This window comes from Sparus aurata, chromosome 9 (genome assembly GCF_900880675.1).
Source record: "Sparus aurata chromosome 9, fSpaAur1.1, whole genome shotgun sequence".
Taxonomy (NCBI): Eukaryota; Metazoa; Chordata; class Actinopteri; order Spariformes; family Sparidae; genus Sparus; species Sparus aurata.
This window is the reverse complement of record NC_044195.1, coordinates 26,860,414-26,877,685: the sequence shown is the minus strand read 5'-3', so window position 1 is coordinate 26,877,685 and position 17,272 is coordinate 26,860,414. Positions and strand designations below refer to the sequence as shown.

The window sequence follows — 17,272 nt, the reverse complement described above, 5'->3', positions numbered from 1 at the left end:
GGAACAATGTTTTTATAAGACCGGGTCCATTTTCTTTTTTTTGCTATACAATCACATGGGTGACACTGTACATTCTGCCGATATATTCAAGATATTCCACCCATCTACAGGTGATGGTAACGCACCAAGAAAAGCAGACACGTGCCAACAAAGGCAGGGAAGAAGCAAAGCCGAAAGCTCGCAAAACTGGATGACTGGACGATGTTGTAAAAGTCTGGAGAATGATTGACTGTGTGATTTGAACCCTGATTCCAAGAAAGTTGACGAAAATAAACAAAAAAAGAGAACGGAATGTGATTGTTTTCCAGTCCATTTTTGACATATAATCGATTGAAAACAGGACAAAGACGACATGTTCAGTGTTTTACCTCATCACCTTTAATGATTTTTGTATACGTATTTGCTCCAATGCTCCAAAAACACCTGTTTGGAACATTCCACAGGTAAACAGGTTTACTGGTAACAGGTGAGAGCATCGTGATCGGGCATGAGAGGGGCACCCTCGAAAGGACTCAGTCGTTCTCAAGCGAGGGTGGGGCGAGCTTCCCCTCATTGTGAAACATATATAAAGGACATTACCACACGGGATCATGAATTCTGTTTTTGCTTATATTTTGCGCAGCGTTCCAACTTGGAATAAGGATTGTATCAAAAAGAAAAGCAGCAAAATAAGCTCCTCGTTGATGAGTTAAAATGCTGTCCTTGTGTTGCAATGACGATAATCAAACGATAAAACATATATGATATCAGTGTACCGTCCAGAGGTTGATTGGAGACTTTGTACGACCGGACTGAATGACGGCACCTTGTCCAGGAAACTTTCTAGGGATAAGTTGGAAATAACGCGGGCCATTGTGCTTCATACAGCAGTGAGTCATTTTACTTTTACTAACAAGATCTTCATCAGGTTATTTTACAGGAAAATAGGAGAGATTTAAAATAGGTTCGCTGACCCACAGGGACCAATCAGGTCACACTACAGACTGACATCACTCAACAAGACAAATATGTAGGTTTGGGCGCTGTGGGCCCGCAATGAGATTTGTATTGCATATGTTGGGAAAATATCAAAATTAAAATGTGTAATGCAGTATTTTTATTTTGTCTGAACACTTCTTGCACAGATCCCCTCATTCAGGAATATGTCCTCCAACTTGTAGAGGAGGACAATAACAAAACGGCTGCCAGAGGCCTTTACACAGCCAGAGTTTTACAGGTTATGACATCAACCCTTCAGCAGCTTATTTACGCCTTTCTCCAGGCTTACTCCTGTATCGATCAGATGTTTTTATGTTTTAAAAAAGAAGATTTAACTGAAGCACTGCGTGTTCCTCTGCTGTCACAACACGAGAAAACCTATTTGACGTCTCCTGTCAAGTTTCACAACACCTGAGACGGACGTGATGAGCCACCAGACGTTTCCCTAATTTCCCAGTAAAGTCTACCGTTTTGATCTGTGTTAATTTTAATCCAATCGCTGCAATAACTTAGGCGAGACGGGGACAGAGCGGACATGTTCTCCAAATGCGTCACGTCCATTTGTGAGTAATGATAACATCACGGCTGAACTTTTGATTATTAGATTAGATTCGGCCAAAAGAGCGGTGTGATGTTATTCCCATACACTCTGTGTGTGTGTGTGTGTGTGTGTGTGTGTGTGTGTGTTTGTGTTTCCACTGTGTTAATGGCAGTTTGTAAGTTTCCAACGAGTTTGTGCCAGATTCACTCACGCCAGCACGAGGAAGTTCTTCTCGTCTTTGTCATGTGTGTGTCCAGTGTTTGTAATCCAAAAATTCAAAAGTGCACTTTCTGTCACAACAAGCTGGAGTATACAGTAGGCGTAGGAGATTTATTACAGCAAAACGAATGTAAGCTCGTGTTTTTACTCACTTTGCTCAAAAAAACACAAACAGACACACACACACACACACAGCCAGGGTGACTACTCGGTGTGATTCATCAGCATTACTGGCAGAACAGTAACTTTATTAGTACAGATCTTATCTAGTGTGCCATGCTCTCCATTTGAAAGCTCCAGGTCTTTTTCACTCTTTCTTCTCTGTCCAACTCGTGTCCAGAGGGCTTGTGGTGTTGCAAAGAGATAGAGAGGGGGGAACTGGCCAGATGGGTAACACACACACACACACACACACACACAGACACACAGATTGTCTCAGAGATATGGGGTGCAGATGACTTTTCGGCTCAGCCTCCATTCACACACGCCGTGTCTCACCAGCCACACACATGCACACAAACACTCACAAGCTCAGAGCACTACACACACACACACACACACACACACACACACAGAAGCACATTCCAGTATTGACCTTCTTACACTCTGATATCAGAGTCAATACTCGTCACAAAAACTGCTCCTTTTAATGTCTCAGGACTCTTTCGTTTGAAGACTAAACCCCCAATCATTCACACATGCATACATTTTGTGCCATCGCGGGGGGAAAAAAAATAGCACACAAAGATATTCAACGTGTGTCCTGCGAATAAAAGAAAGCTCTGCGTTAGTTTAACTGATCGCAGACAGTCCACACTAGAACAAAAGCCATAAATCACTGATTAATGATCATGATTTGAATGTGGGTAACATGAAGCTTCAGCTTGCGACTTGAGGCAGTGTGAATTATGAGGTAAGGCAGTTTGTTTGTATATAGCACCATCTTGTGTTCAAAGCTGCTGATCGACGCCGCTTATTAAACACTGCAGGCGGAGGAGGAGGATGCTTGAGTGACTCAGACTTCGAGGGAAATGACACCAATCCAAAGTGACAACACATTCAAAACAAAACATTCAAGCATTTGTGTCAATTAAATTCTCAGAAGTTAAACAAACTGAAAGCTCCCATCAGTCGCACACTTTTCTATTTAGCCCCGTAAATCTCAGGGGAAATATTTACCTTACTCTAACTGAAAACGTTACACAGTCTTTCATTATCATATGTGTCATTTACACTGGGGAGATGTCAACGCCGCTCTCTGAAATGGCCGCATCACCCTGTTATGTTGAAGCATGATTAGTTAAAAATATGCTTAAAAGCGCTTGCACAAAGGAAAGTTCTCTAACAAACACCCCTTCATGATTATCTTTTTCCACTTCGTACATTCCCATTGTTACATTGCCTAAAACCACATGTGCTGACTATTTGAAAGACGTTGTTCTCATCTGAGCCCTTTTGTCAGCACCACTTTCCAACACAAAGCAACCCTTGATTATCGTCATATATCAACAAGTATCCATGCATCCTCAAAACAAATCATTCAACCTAAAAGGCTTGTTTAGATTAGATTAGATTAGATTCCACTGTCTGACAACTTTCTCTTTTTATTCTGCACTGTCTATATAAAAGGCCAGACAGTGGTGCACATAGTCTATATCTATAAACTGACAGCTCTCAAAGTTGGCCATTGTAGCTGAAAAAACGTCCACAAATGTCGAAAGGATGAAGAGAAATGTATTGAATGTGATTACCACATGATAAATTGGCAGTTTATACACAAATTAAAGATCATGGCGTCTCCGTCCGATAAGTTGCCCCTCGTAATTGGTTTGTAAGTTTTGACTAATGGCTTCATCACTGTTAATCACTATGCTAATGCTATACATATATGTTCCAAACTGTTACTAAGAATAACTTTTGGGGTTGCCAGGTTGTAAAAAGAAAAATTCCAGTGCAAATATTGACCAAAATTAACACTTCTAAATGCAGGTTCATGGCTCACTTGGAGCTGTAAAGACCACTAGTGTTTATAAATGGATAACAAATATTAAAAACTCCATTACGTTGTTACAAAATCAAAAGCATATTGAGAGGATTTTCCTCACCTGGCAATCCAAAATGTTATATTTATCAATGTATTATGCAACGAGGGCTCTACAAAGCATTTGCATGTTTCATTAAACATAACAGAAAGAAAACACACCTGATTAATGAAGGATAATTTATAGGCTGATCCCAGTGCACTGTTTATTTATTTGATTTTTAGTGTTTTATTTTATTTTGATTACTTTAAGCCAATAAATTAATGTTTTCTGCATATTACCTACCCAGTTAATTCCTAAAATCTAGTCAATTAGAGCATTTTGGAGACATTTCTGTGTTTATTCTTCTTCATATGTGTTTATCAAGCCAATGTAATACGTGACATCTTCATCGTTGGACTTTTACTATGTAGTGCTGCTGGTTAAAAAAGATAGACCAATCGCAAACTCACGTGGCTACACGTGCCCGCCCCTTGTCACGGCTCGACCAATCACAGGGCAGCTGAGCACGTAACACGCCGCTTGCCTGCAGTATCCGGTTTGACCAGCGCGTGGCAGCACGTGTAAACACATGTAACATTACACAAGCTGTTACCAAACACTGAAGGCGAGTTCTGTAACATATCGCAGCCCCGCCTCACAACGCTGCTGTCTCTCAGAGGGTAAGACGTCTCCACTCTTTAAACTTTTAATTAGCTTAGGGAAGAGTTTGCAGTTACGTTTAATGACTTTGCAAGAATGAAACGTTGATTCATTTTAAAGCTGGCGGTTCGCTTGTGTAACTGTTTCCCCGCGGAGCGTTCAAGTCCCACATTTCTCCTCCTGTCTCTTCTCTGTTAACTTCACTTGAAACTGTGTTCATTTCTGACTTTCCTCGTCCCTCTCTTTTTGTTCTGATACAGAAAGGAGCTGTCGCATCACTGAGACGACGACAATGAAGTCCATCGCTTGCATCTCCTCGTCTGTCAGAGCAGCCTGTCAGCACACCTCAGCCTGTCTTCCTCTCAATCGTGCTTTTATTGTCTGCAGTCCGGTGGGCAGATGCTCCAATGTGGATTTTGCCTGCAGAAGGCAAGAACCGTGCGTAACCGGCGTGCGTAATTTCCATGGCACGCACGTGAACACCGCAGTGGTCCAGCAGGTGAGCGCAGAGCCCCTCCTCAGCCATGTGCCCATGCCAGGGAAAAGAGAGGATGACCTGACCGTGTACCAGCTCGCAAGACGTGTGCCACCTACAGCTGCACTGATACCAGCCCCGTCAGCTGCTCTGAGACCAGCCCCGCACCTCTCACAATACAGCCCATACACCAAACCACAAGGCGAAGCAGCCGCATTGGTCAACATGCAGTCTCTGTTTGAAGGGGAGGTGATCCCCGAGCTGTGCTCCAGGCTGGCAGACCTCCCCAGCAGTGACAGGGCAGAGGGGCTGGCAACTTTACTCGGAGCGTGTGTTGAGTTTGGCCTTGACGCACACAGCCCTCTGGTCCGCAGGCTGACAGACGAGTGCCTGCAGCTCCTCTCCAAAAGGGACATCGAGGTGAGGCAGCTCTGCCACCTTGGCGAGGTGGCTCGCACCCTGGAAGGCGGCCGGTCAGGCCTGGTCACAGAGGTCCTGGACGCTGTAGGCGTTGTAGTGGAAGATGATGTCATCTCCCCCAGCGAGGCTGTCAGATTGTACTCCCTGCTGGCTCTGTGTCACGATCCTGCCAGCCAGCAGCAGCAGACGCGCACGCTGTACACTCTGCACAGGCACACCAAGAGGCTGGTGCACCAGCTGACAGCCGGACAAGTCAGCGAGATACTGCGGCTCCTTGTGAAGTTACAGCAGAGACGGGTTGGTAGAGCAGCCTCTTTGAAAAGCTTCCCTTCGTTTTGTGGTGAATGAGGTTCATGTTTGCAGAGACCTCTCGCTGTAGGCGTCTTTAAAGAAAAGGTTCACTCGAACATGAACATTCAGTCCTTATCTATTCACCTCAATGACAACAGATCATCCACAAAAGATTTCCGGAGCTTCACAGCAAAACAGCATCGCAGCATTCTGCTAAACAACCTAAGTAGATGGGGACTTAAAAGAACAACTCAAAAGAAACATAAAATGGTTCCGTAAAAGTAGTCTGGCATCAACCAAGTCTTAAGAAGCTCAAAGATCCCAAATTGAATTTAGAAAGATGTAATTCAAACCCTTGAGCTCGTGCACCCACCTCAGATTAGGTGCATGCTAATGCTTTAATTTAGCAGATACAGTGGAAATTACAGATTTAAAAGGGTTTCAGATCGGTAAGGGAACCCAAGGCTTTTTGATTTTTCAGTATTGTTCTTTATAAAAATGTTTTTAAAAAAAGTCATCAACCCTTTCAGTTGTTTCGGAGAATGCTGCAATAATGTTTTTGCTTCAAAGCTCCAGAAATGTTTTGCGGACGCCATTGTAGTCAGATAATGACTACATTTTAATTTTAAAGCGAACTTTTCCTTTAAGTGCAGTGCGAATGTTTTGTCTCTGCCACCCTGAAATTAGTTTCTCCCCACTGACAAGTTTAGAACAAAGCGCATTTAAAACTTGTGGAAATGTTTGTTATCAGAGGATATTAATGCTGCCGTTTGATTCACAGTCCATTTCCCTGGTGATGAGGCTGAGTCACAGAGCATCGCGAGTCTTCAAAGCTTTCACCGACAAAGAAGTCATGGAGGTGCTCTCGGCGCTGGTGATCCTGGGGCAGCATGATGAAGAGCTCCTGGCTGCCATGGAGAAACACCTGCCAGGTGTGTGTGGTTTTATCTTCCCTCAACCAGACTTTGGCGAAACTTGTCTGTTTGGGTCAAAATGGACCAGCATCCTCCAAGCTTTGTCTAATCCTCAAGTTCTGTGCTGTGTGTGTGTGTGTCAGGACGGCTGGAACAAGCCGATCCGGAGATGATCGGGGCCGTCATGGAGTACTGCCTGCAAACGAGGTACCGCTCCGAGCCGATCTTCGAGGCCGTGGCTGAGAACTTTGTGTCCCGGGGTGAAACGCACACCACCCTTCAGATAGCCAAACAGATTGTCGCCATGGGGAGACTCAACTATCTGCCACAGGTGAGGGCCGCGTGTAATATCGTGTAACGTCTATAAATCAAAAACTATCAGCGTTTTTGATTATTACAGGCGTTTGACACGTTTTGACCCAAATGCCAAAGATTAATAATATAAAACTAGTATACTGTTCTTAACAATCGTTCCTTTGCTCCTCAGTGCTCCAACCAGATGTTTAAGAAGCTGGAGAGCATTCTGTCAACAAGGTTTTCCCAGTTCCAGCCTCGCTCCCTGATCGAGGTGTTGCACGCCTGCATCCACCTGGAGCGCTTCCCACTCAACTACACGTCCAAGGTCTTCAGCCCGTACTTCCTGCAGAGGCTCCAAGGTATGCGTGCTCACATTCAGTTTGCACATGTATAGTTAAGTTCAGTAATGTCAGGGTCAAACCCCTTCACCCTTTGTGGCTCGTCGCTCAAGGCAAAGTCTACTGTTACAAAGTTTTTAATGTTCAGTTGTATGAAAATGCTTAAACCTCTAGGCTACATATCAAGAAAGGGACTAGATATCATAAAAGTAGACTTAAAAACATTGTTTTAGTTGTTAGTGAGGAAAAAAGCTGTCACACTCAAGTGGTGGGTCACACCGCGTGGACATCGTGTACAACTTGTCAGTTTATGTAATCGGTGTGTATGTGAGGCATGTGTTTGTATGTAATGTCTGTGATGTAAGCTGTCCTTGTCTGTCCTACAGTGCAGGGGGAGCCATTGGACAAGAACGCACTTGGATACCTGACACAGCTGAATCTCTCCGCCTCATTAGAATGCAGTTACTACAGGGTGAGCATGACACAGCTGCTTACGTGTCAGAGTTTTGTGTCAGATAATTGATTACAGTGATTAATTCTCCTCAATGTCCTCGTCATCAGGGTCCCAAACTGCCCTTCGTCCTGCATGTGAAGAAGTTCTCCTCTTTGGACCAAGCCTTTGAGACACCCATGGAGAGTCTCCTGTACAAACGAGTCAAAGGGCCGCTTACAGAACTGCTGGGGGGACATTTTTACTCCACCAAGATCTTTACCCAAGGTGGATACACGATAGGTAAGCAGTAACCATCCAAACATACACAGGAACACGATCTACATGACAAAGACTATGAATCCAATGTGTCTCTGAACTTTAGTATCAACTTTATTCACCCAAATTAAATATTTAATCTGATGATTGTCACCCAAGCTCAATGTGTTCTATTGCAACTTGTCGCAGTTATCATGATTGTTTTTTTCAGATGTGGAAATATGCCTGGATGAGAGGGGATATGTTCTGCCTCAGTCTCAGTGGGATCACACTTACAGAAGGTGCGACCCACATTCTGAAATGCTGTTTGAACACAATGCCTCAACATAAATATCAGACTGACAAAGCGGTTATCTGCAATCTGACATTTGTGCCTTTTCTTTAACCGACTGAACTTTTTCCCTTCAGGATAGCACTGTGTTTGGATGGTCAGAACCGATTCTGCAGCAACACGCAACACCTGCTGGGGAAGGAGGCCACTAAGAGGAGACACCTCCGCAGGATGGGCTATGAGGTGGTGCAGGTATGTTTGAGAAAAGCTGTTAGATGAAGTTTCCGAAAATGACTTTGAGCTTTGTCTTTGTAATGGTTGTTGTATTTGATGGAAAGTTTTTTACAAGGAATAAAATCTAAAGAAAAGTGCCCACCAACGTCTCCGCTCCCCTTCTCTTTCAGATCCCGTACTTTGAATTCGAGAAGCTGGGAACTTTGGAGAGTCGGGTCCAGTATCTTCACAACAAGATCTTTCCCACCATCTTCAAGTTCAAACATGGACTTACGTCTTAGTCACGCAACAAATTGAGCTCAACCAAATACTCCTCAGACTTTTGTTGCTGTAGAAATCAACCAACCTTCCAGTGAACTGAATGGACGTTCAGCTGACGACATGAAGGAGATGCGTGGCAAGGAAGAAAAAGGGGGCAGTTTGGTCGGACATATTAAGATTCAGCACATACGTATGCTAAAGGATTATGCTTATCTTACTGTCCTGCTAAGACCACGGCGTACTTTAACTGAAGTTACTGTAAAGATATAGAGTTATAACATGGCGTTTGTTCCCATGTTTGATGCTCAAAGCAAGTCACTGTTTCATTAGATGACAAAAAAACAACAAAGTAGACATTAGTCAATGGATTTTATTTAAGAAGGCTAATTGTTGAACACTGAGGCATCTGATATCAAAGCTGTCTATGATGGAATAGAGAGGTTGGATCCAAGTTTTGTTTAGCTTTTATTTTTATCTATATAAAGATGAGCTTGAAAACATTTGAATCCCATTGAAAAAGCAGCTGTGAAAGAGGGACAGTCCTAACAGCTGAACTGCTGCTTCTCTTCCGTCTGTGTGAACATATCTCTTATATTTGCACCGTTTGACCTGAATTGAATACTAAACCAGTATATTTCAAATGATGATGCTGGCCACTGTCGCATTCAGCTGTTATTTTATTGTGTTTGTTAAACAGACATGATAGTGACAATGTGTTTTTATTATTTATGTGTAAATATTGAGAGTTGTGGCTTCAACCCTTGCCTTTGTATTATCTGTACCAGATTTTCTTCAGGTAAGGGAAAAACTGACATCAGTAACTGAACGTGATGTCTAAATTCAAAATGAAATGTATATAAGATGTACAAATGTGTGACATGGAATGTGCTCTTATTTGATGTTTCAAGATAAACCACACACTGCCTCACGTTATCCTTTGGACTGGTGGTCGATTCTTCTTACCATTTAAGAACTGCTGTGTCCACAAATTTGCTGAGACTAATTAACTTCACAGAGATCTATTATGAAAAAATTTATGAACACATGAAAACTTTCCCCACATTGTTACTGACTGCTGCTGCTGTTGATTTGGTCAGATCGACAAATATAGCAACACTTTGACGTACCGATTTGATAAACATTTAAAACATTTAGAGGAATGAACTCAAAAAAAATCCATGCTCTGTAAGTGGTTGTTGACAATACTATTGGTGAATAAAGTCAGACAAAGTCAGCGTTTAATCATACGAAAATCTTAATTTTGACAGTTTTACATGCAGTGTAATACCGGATGTAATATCATCTGACAGTCTTCCAAATGTCACACAAAAATAACCAAATTCTACTGTTGATGGTCAAGTAACCTGTCAGTACATTTTAAATCACTGCCCCTTTGCAAATGTTTAATGTTTCCTAATAATTTTTTATCCAAATAAGCAAATAATGAATTTTTTGGATGATGATAAAGATGTTTATCAAAACATAGGATTCTAATAATAAGTAGGAATGTCTTTTATTAAAGCCAAAAACTGTGAATGTCTCACTACAACTGGAACTTTTGAAGAAGGAAGCTGCAAAGATGAGGAGAGGGAGACACAGTGGATAGCACTTGTTAAGACAGGAGCGCTAAAGGGATAAATGCCAGGATAAAGTTAAGGTGTATTTCATTAAAAGCAGTAGAAGATGACAGACCTCTGGGACGTGGGGTAGATGTTGTGACTTATGTCCCAGCTGGTTCCTTTCTGTTTTCTGTCTCCACCTCAGCCGTAGCGTTGGACGTCCTCCTGATCCTAATGGAACACACAACATGTCAATCTTTTGGTAGACGAAGAAGAACGAGATAACAGCGCCAGAGTTACTGTGAGTGTGCGTGCCTATAATTAGTGTCTGTCTTCACCTGGTGGAAGCAGGTGGCAAGATAACACTGCGGGGGTGTGCTGTCAGATCAAGCTCCCCTCTGAAAGCTTCCATCATCAGGTTCTGCAGGGCATTCAGCAGAACATCCTCGCACATGTCAGCAGCCACATGTTCAGTGTGAGGTGTGTGCTGTGTCTTTGCAGGGCGTCCTGCAGTCCCTGCTTTGTCCACTATGTTGTGCTGTTCCCTCTGTTCCCTTGCGCTCAACAGACGCAGAGGTTGGGCTGTTGGGTGAGATGATGTAGGAGGGGGAGCAGTGGAGGATGGAGTCGAGGAGCAGTGAGAGGGGCCAGTGTCTGGAAGGCGGTAGGTTATTGGCTTGAATGGCAAATTAATCAGAGTATCTGTAAAGTTTGGGTCATCAAGTATGCTCCTGGAAAAGCAGAGAGGGAAAAAGGCAAATGTAGAAAGTAAACCCATCCTTGCAACATTGCACTTAATTACTTCCAGCCACCTCGTTAGAATCTAATCCTAAATTTCTATCTAATATCTGTCAAGTTGATTTGAGTGCATAGGTCAGCATGAATGTCTGTAAATCTTTACTGTGTATCTGTGTGTTTGTGTAAGGGTTACCAGAGCGTAGAGGTGAGTACGTGTGTGACGATGTCTCTCTCTGGGCTGTGTTTCAATGAAGGCGGCCCGGCAGGGAGGGATGTCATTGAAGAAGTGGCTTCAGGTTGCTGGGACTTGACTAACTGGAGGCATCTGAGAAAGTCAAGCAGATTTTGTGAGAAAAAAAAATGTTATCGACTACATATACAACTCAGATTCTGAAAGATTTGATCACAGAATGATCTGTGTCTGTGTACCTATAGTGCTTATTGAACTGGTCAGGGAAGTGCATGCGATACTCAGGAAGCCCATGAGAGTGTGCTGTAACCCCGAGGTGCAGCAGAGCAGGTTGAGGGGGTTCAGGGCGCCTCCATACTTTTGCTGCTTCTCGCAGCACCCGCCGCTCGGCTCTCGTAAACTTGGTGCAGATATTGCCCACAGTTTCACCACTACTGCTGGCACTGATAGGAGGAAGAGTCTGGAAGGGGAGTGAACGTGAGACCAACTGTAAAGGTGTAGTCAAAGTGAAACTGCTTTATGAATTCTCAAAGGTGCGAATGAATCACCTTGTATTTTCTGAGTGGTGGTCCTTTTCTTACTGGAGTTGCTACAAGTTCCTGTAACAAGACAAAAAACGTGAATACCCTGATGAGGACCGCTACATCACAGCCAAAACTTTGACTTTGAATGTGAGCGAGGACCTCATCTATCAAAACTCTTTGGCCCTCGGTAAGATGTTTGTCCGTGATATTAAATTCATCTTGCTGTCTCTGTTTCTCGTCCTCCCAGCGCTGCAGAGCATCATGATACCGAGTCAGTTCAGCTTCCTTTATAACCTGGAGAGGGGAATTGTTTTTCAGATTTTCAGCAATTTGCAACTTTAAACAATAGTCTTTGAAATCCAGGAATTGAATTTCATTGAATAGTGGACTTTAAATATACAATAGTACTGCCATGATACCTGACAGATGACATCTAACTGATAACAAGTGGGGTAGTCAGTAGAAGTGAAGTTTAGGACACAAAGGGCGCTCTCCCCTGGACACAGGCTACCTTGATCTGGATGGATCTGCACCACCTGAACATAGAATCTTCATGTCAGTCAGAAAATAACTAAAGAAAATGCTGCTTATGACAGACAGTCCAACACAAGAGGGAGGATTGGCTTGTTTTTTTCGACATGTTTTACATCTTTCTCTATGTACACCTTTCTCTACCTGTTGTTCATGTTCAGTCATGTCCCATGTATAGTGGACAGTGTCTGTGTGGGATACGTTTGTCAGGAAGAGGATTCTTGAAGATCGTGAATTCACAGGGATGTCTCCTAGGGAGACGCTGTCTTCAGACAAGAGTGCCACCTACAAAAGCCACATGCAAAGACAAGGAGACATATCCGGAGCAGCGTGTTGGCGTTCTGCAAAACAAACTCAAATTAAATGACTTTTAAAAGACAAAGATTCCTCTCACCTGTCCTGGAAAGGGCAGCCTCTGCAAATAGGGTTTGGATGACATAGATTCGCTTAAAATGTTTTTGGAGCCCACTGCACCAGGATTTACTCCACATCCCTCAAACCTCTGCAGCACGGATTCCCCGTCCTGGATATGGATAGGAACATCCATCTGGCAATACACACACACAAAAAAAAAACATATTTGAATTTGATAAAAGCAGAGAGAGGAAACGGACGGTGGGCAGACCTTGGCTCGTTCTTTACATGATACATCTTCGCCTGTAATGGAGAGAAAATCCATTCCAGCATGGCCATTTTCCCAGGTAGGACCTCTCCCTGTGGATTGAGGCAGCACAGCACTGGATGGTTAAAATTGTCCTCCTGTAGCTGTGACAGTGCAGCCGAGTCCACCTCATATCGCACTGGCACTGCACCACCATTGTGTAGTTCATAGACCTGCAGGACAAAGAAAGATATACAAATGCCAAGTCACACATGAGAATCTGCCTTTTGGACAATCTGACATTGTAAGGTTCAAAGTATTTTTATTAGAGAAGAAGAACATGTTGCTACAGAAACCCTGAGAGGCAAGCAGGTTAAAAAAATCTTATCTAAACTGTTCCCTTCTGTAATTAGAACCAAAGAACGGATGAAAAGGGGTTGTTGCCAGGATTATCTTTCTTGGGTTCTTATTTTTTTATCATCTGTGAAACAGGGGGTGGAAAGCTATTAAAACATTTCGTTAGGGTTTCTTTGTAACACTTACTTTGGGCACAGGAGGCCGAAATGAGTTAACGTGTTTTCATAAAATTAAAATAAAGGAATTCTGAAAAATTATCCTGGCAAAACTTTTATCCCCACCTGTTTCACAAATGGAAAACCAAAAAGGAACTTGGAAAGATTATCTTGGCATAACCTTTTCTCTCCACCTATTCTTCAGTCATAAACACAGGAGAGAAAAGGATTTAGATCAGATTTAGAAAATATATCACCTTAGCAAATTTATTACAGATAGTCTACGTAGTTGAGGTTGTAGTTTCTGATGGAAACCAGTGCTCAAAGTTAAACAACAGGAGAAATCAGTGGAAGGTGTTTCACTGATTAGGAGAAAATATAAGGAAAATTATCAATCACAGCTCAATATATTACAGCTCACAGTGAAAAGGCCACTTGAAATAGGTTCTATGTTAGAGAGATTCAACACACACCTGTATCGGAGGAGCACAGTCCCCAATAGTTACAGAAGTAAAGACATGTTGCTTTGAGGCTAAGTGGAGACACGGTCTGCTTCGCTCCACTGTCACCCCCTGAAAGTTAAGCTGGACACAGAACCACAAGACATGATACCATAAAATACCCACAAAGTATAAAGAGATCATAATACTTATTGCTATATTAGATTACTGCAGTTCTCCAGCACAAATTACATAAAAGAGACAATCCCAGAATCACAATGTTTAAGTGAAATAAATGTGAATTACAACAAAGAAACTATTTGATTCTAGTTTAGTCAAGCAGATTTTGTTCTTGTTTTGTTGAGCCTTGTGTAAATTTGTATGGAGCTCTGCCTCACCAAGATTTCTCTGCCATAAGAAAGTTTGAACACGACAGGGAACCGATCTGTCCCAGCGAATTCATGGCTGCAAAGAACAAAGTTTAGATTATTTTTAAACAAAGAAGGTATATTGCCAATATTTGCAAATCCTCTGAGTTATCATTCTTTGGTGCATCCTGTGCAATGGTCTCTGACCTGTAGCTGAGGTGTACTGCCCTCTGCTGGCCTGGGAGCAAAGTTCCAGAACGGGGAGAAATGCTGAACAGCCGGTTGTCCTGAACCTGTCGGTGAGATCAGAGTATTAGTGCTTTGTGTCTATATCTTTTTTTCAATGGGATATATGTTATATTTTGAAAAAATACTGAGTGTTACTCAATTTTATTCACAGAGTTAAAATAAAATTAATTTTCTAGATAAAGCACATATATGCCTGACCTTCATCTGATACAGCTCCATGCTGCTAAACTCTCCTGTCTCAGCCCAGTACTCCAACTCTATCTCTTGGTCCTCTGGAAACAAAAAGGCCCTAATAGTGTTGAGAAGGCAAAAAAAAAAAAAAAATTGTAAACACATTGCATAGGAGAGTAACCCGCATTTTCATCATCAGTAAAATATAGTTTAATCTCTATAGTTTGTTTTTTACTCACCAGTCTACAGGGATGGAGCCTGGGTTGTGAAAAATCAACACAATAGTTGACGGGTCTGAATTCAGGGGAGCGGCACTAAATTTGAAATCCAGCATGGCATGAGTGAAAATGTCAGGACAAGAGCGCAGACTAGAACAGGGGGAGAGGACAAGATCAAATGATGTGTGTTAAACAATATTTTCCAATTATTTTACTGAATTAAAGGAACTTAACAGAAACTACATGAAATAACTTGTGATTAGATACTGACTGAGTATAGTTCTGGCCCTAACCTGTGCCTGGTGGGGGTTCTATAAGTCAGCTCTGCAGGAGACGGTTTGCAGAGCAGTTTTTCGTTTAGGCTGTCCAATGAGAAGAGTTTCCACAGGTGCAACTTGCTAAGTCTGCCAGCGCTGCCGCCGCCACACGCATCAATCACCTTTAGGATGGGAAACACACCTTTAGCTCGCACCTCACACACTGTTTGAGGAGGGGATAACACAAACCCTGCAGAGACAGATAGAGAGAGGGAGAAAAAGGTAAATATCAAGTCACAAAAAATGGCAGAATACTAGGTTCATAGTGTGGGTGTTTTTTTTTTCCTATCTACCGCTGGCATTCAGTGTCTGGTAGCTGATGGTCCACAGGTACTGGGCTCGTACGCGTGGTCTGAGAGTGGATCGTACCAGCAGCTTGGAGCGTGAAGCGATGGTTCCCCTCTCACAGTCCAGCTTTAGGGCTAACAGGACCAAACAGGACATATTCAGTCAACAACAATGGTGTAACAAATAAGGAAGCTAAAATCAAAAGCTCAGTCACAGAGAAATGTTGACGATCATTCACATAAATAATGGCAACAAAAGAGATTACCGCTTGGCACAGATGCCAGGGCGTAAATAAGGTCCTCATCCAGGAGTGTCTGCTGTACAGACAGGCAAAAGGAGACAGGACAGGGGCTCTTGTTGACAAGAGGAACCTCGATTGACCGATAGCTTCCAACCAGAATCTCCCCGACATCCAGAATTGTCTTCTCTGCCTGGAGGGAAACAAACACGCACACACTGCTTGGTTACATCAGTTATGCTCTAAAAGCTGAGAACAACAGTCAATTAATCAATTATTCATGACAACTGACATACAGTTTCGATCCCACCTCTATGAAGCCTTTACAGCCCTCTCCCACCACTTTAAGGGAAAGCTGGGACATGTTGCATCCAGGTGTCTGGATTGGCCAGAAGGTGAGAGTAGGTTTGAGAGTGTATGTTTCTTCTGCCAGTGGGCTGAAGGACCAAATCTGGACCTGTAACATCATCAACAAGTTATGAAATGTGTAAAATAATTCAGATCTGTTGAAGCCAGACATGCAGCTGCTGTAAATGCATGAACAGATTTGTTGCTCACTGAGCTCTCATTGGGATGCAGTTCACCAGCATCTGGTTCAACAGAGATAAACTTCTGGTCTGGCTCTGGAATGCTCCACTGGAACCTGCCGTAAAGGACAAACACAGAAAGGATGTATGACTCTGTGATAAACCAATACACTAAAAATCACAGCATAAGAATAACAATCATCATGCAAACCAACCGTAGAGGTATGCGGCTGAGGTTCCTGATGTGGTGGGAGCGCTGCGTCCCTGAGCCCACCGCTGTTGGATGGAAATACAAGCTGCCGTCTCCTTCCAGAGAAACACTCGGCTTCTCTACCACACTGACAACTGTCAGCTCCTAACAGACACACAGACAAATGCACGGATTGAAAAACCTGCAAGGGCCATGTGGTGAGAGATTTTGCTGTCGTTCCTCTGTCTTTGGCGTACCTTTGTGTTTTTAGCCGCATTCAGCTGAAGGTGTAAACTGAAGCCCTCTTTGGCACCGTCTTCTGTGGGGGTTGTTCTGAGGGTGAGGATCTGGTGATGCCCAGGCTTGATCAAACCACAGCCAGGCACAACAGATAGAGATTCAGCCAAGGCAGGGTTTGAGCTGTGGTCCAGACAGAAGGTTAGGGGAAGGTCTCCGCAATTCTGGAAGAGCGCTGTCCGATAGGAAAGAATGCTAAAAGCTGGAAACACCTAGAAAGAAGAAAATGTTGTACAGTTTTCTCAGCAGCCTAATTACACAGACAGAGTCCCTTTTGTGGTGTTTTTGTCTCACCACTCGAGGGGGCTTCAGGGAGCAGCAGGGGATGAAATGCTCTTTGCCTGGCTGAAAGGAGTTGCCTATGACTCTGACAGTCACACACCAGGGTGGACACAGTAGCGGCCCCTGAATTTGAAAACTGTCCTGCAGAGAAGTCAGAGGACAGAGTGTCAGCAGAATTCACTGCATGAAACTGAATATTCCTCCACATAATTTTGAATGTAGGGTAAAAACATTACCTTATTGTATGCAAAGCACTCAAGCTGCACTGCATGCAGCATGTGGAGCTGCTTGGGGTCATAGTTCACTCTAAATGAGGTGGACTTCAGTGGAGCCAGGTCACATGACGAGGGAGATACGGAGAAAGGAGAGTCTTGGGCAGCAGTCCACACCAGGCTGGAGT

The 17,272-nt window shown here is 43.2% G+C and overlaps 2 protein-coding genes across 5 annotated transcripts in view; one reads left to right on the top strand and one right to left on the bottom strand.

The window, feature by feature from the left end:
* Nucleotides 1–4,330: 4,330 nt before the first annotated feature.
* LOC115588623 (FAST kinase domain-containing protein 3, mitochondrial-like) lies at nucleotides 4,331–9,565 on the top strand. Its single transcript, XM_030429331.1, has 10 exons — nucleotides 4,331–4,442; nucleotides 4,683–5,614; nucleotides 6,390–6,540; nucleotides 6,666–6,853; nucleotides 7,010–7,178; nucleotides 7,544–7,629; nucleotides 7,719–7,890; nucleotides 8,078–8,147; nucleotides 8,275–8,389; nucleotides 8,542–9,565. The coding sequence occupies exons 2-10, from the start codon at nucleotides 4,715–4,717 to the stop codon at nucleotides 8,650–8,652; spliced, it is 1,962 nt and encodes a 653-aa protein (XP_030285191.1). The 5' UTR covers nucleotides 4,331–4,442; nucleotides 4,683–4,714; the 3' UTR covers nucleotides 8,653–9,565.
* A 283-nt stretch (nucleotides 9,566–9,848) lies between these two features.
* Nucleotides 9,849–17,272, bottom strand: part of cfap65 (cilia and flagella associated protein 65) — an 11,672-nt gene continuing 4,248 nt past the window's right edge. For 2 of the 4 annotated variants that reach the window (XM_030429327.1, XM_030429328.1), the window contains exons 12-36: nucleotides 17,109–17,265; nucleotides 16,885–17,013; nucleotides 16,551–16,802; nucleotides 16,319–16,458; nucleotides 16,135–16,219; nucleotides 15,873–16,033; nucleotides 15,604–15,794; nucleotides 15,344–15,472; nucleotides 15,027–15,240; nucleotides 14,755–14,883; nucleotides 14,543–14,633; nucleotides 14,303–14,388; nucleotides 14,126–14,192; nucleotides 13,761–13,871; nucleotides 12,817–13,008; nucleotides 12,569–12,721; nucleotides 12,319–12,459; nucleotides 12,063–12,179; nucleotides 11,803–11,937; nucleotides 11,668–11,718; nucleotides 11,359–11,579; nucleotides 11,123–11,254; nucleotides 10,530–10,922; nucleotides 10,325–10,422; nucleotides 9,849–10,203 (exon numbers count right to left, since the gene is read on the bottom strand). In XM_030429327.1, the coding sequence (XP_030285187.1) occupies nucleotides 10,353–10,422; nucleotides 10,530–10,922; nucleotides 11,123–11,254; nucleotides 11,359–11,579; nucleotides 11,668–11,718; nucleotides 11,803–11,937; nucleotides 12,063–12,179; nucleotides 12,319–12,459; nucleotides 12,569–12,721; nucleotides 12,817–13,008; nucleotides 13,761–13,871; nucleotides 14,126–14,192; nucleotides 14,303–14,388; nucleotides 14,543–14,633; nucleotides 14,755–14,883; nucleotides 15,027–15,240; nucleotides 15,344–15,472; nucleotides 15,604–15,794; nucleotides 15,873–16,033; nucleotides 16,135–16,219; nucleotides 16,319–16,458; nucleotides 16,551–16,802; nucleotides 16,885–17,013; nucleotides 17,109–17,265 (3,547 nt within the window). In that variant the 3' untranslated portion in view covers nucleotides 9,849–10,203; nucleotides 10,325–10,352. The remainder of the gene's footprint in view (nucleotides 10,204–10,324; nucleotides 10,423–10,529; nucleotides 10,923–11,122; nucleotides 11,255–11,358; nucleotides 11,580–11,667; nucleotides 11,719–11,802; nucleotides 11,938–12,062; nucleotides 12,180–12,318; nucleotides 12,460–12,568; nucleotides 12,722–12,816; nucleotides 13,009–13,760; nucleotides 13,872–14,125; nucleotides 14,193–14,302; nucleotides 14,389–14,542; nucleotides 14,634–14,754; nucleotides 14,884–15,026; nucleotides 15,241–15,343; nucleotides 15,473–15,603; nucleotides 15,795–15,872; nucleotides 16,034–16,134; nucleotides 16,220–16,318; nucleotides 16,459–16,550; nucleotides 16,803–16,884; nucleotides 17,014–17,108; nucleotides 17,266–17,272) is intronic. The other 2 variants (XM_030429329.1, XM_030429330.1) reach the window with 1 other exon arrangement.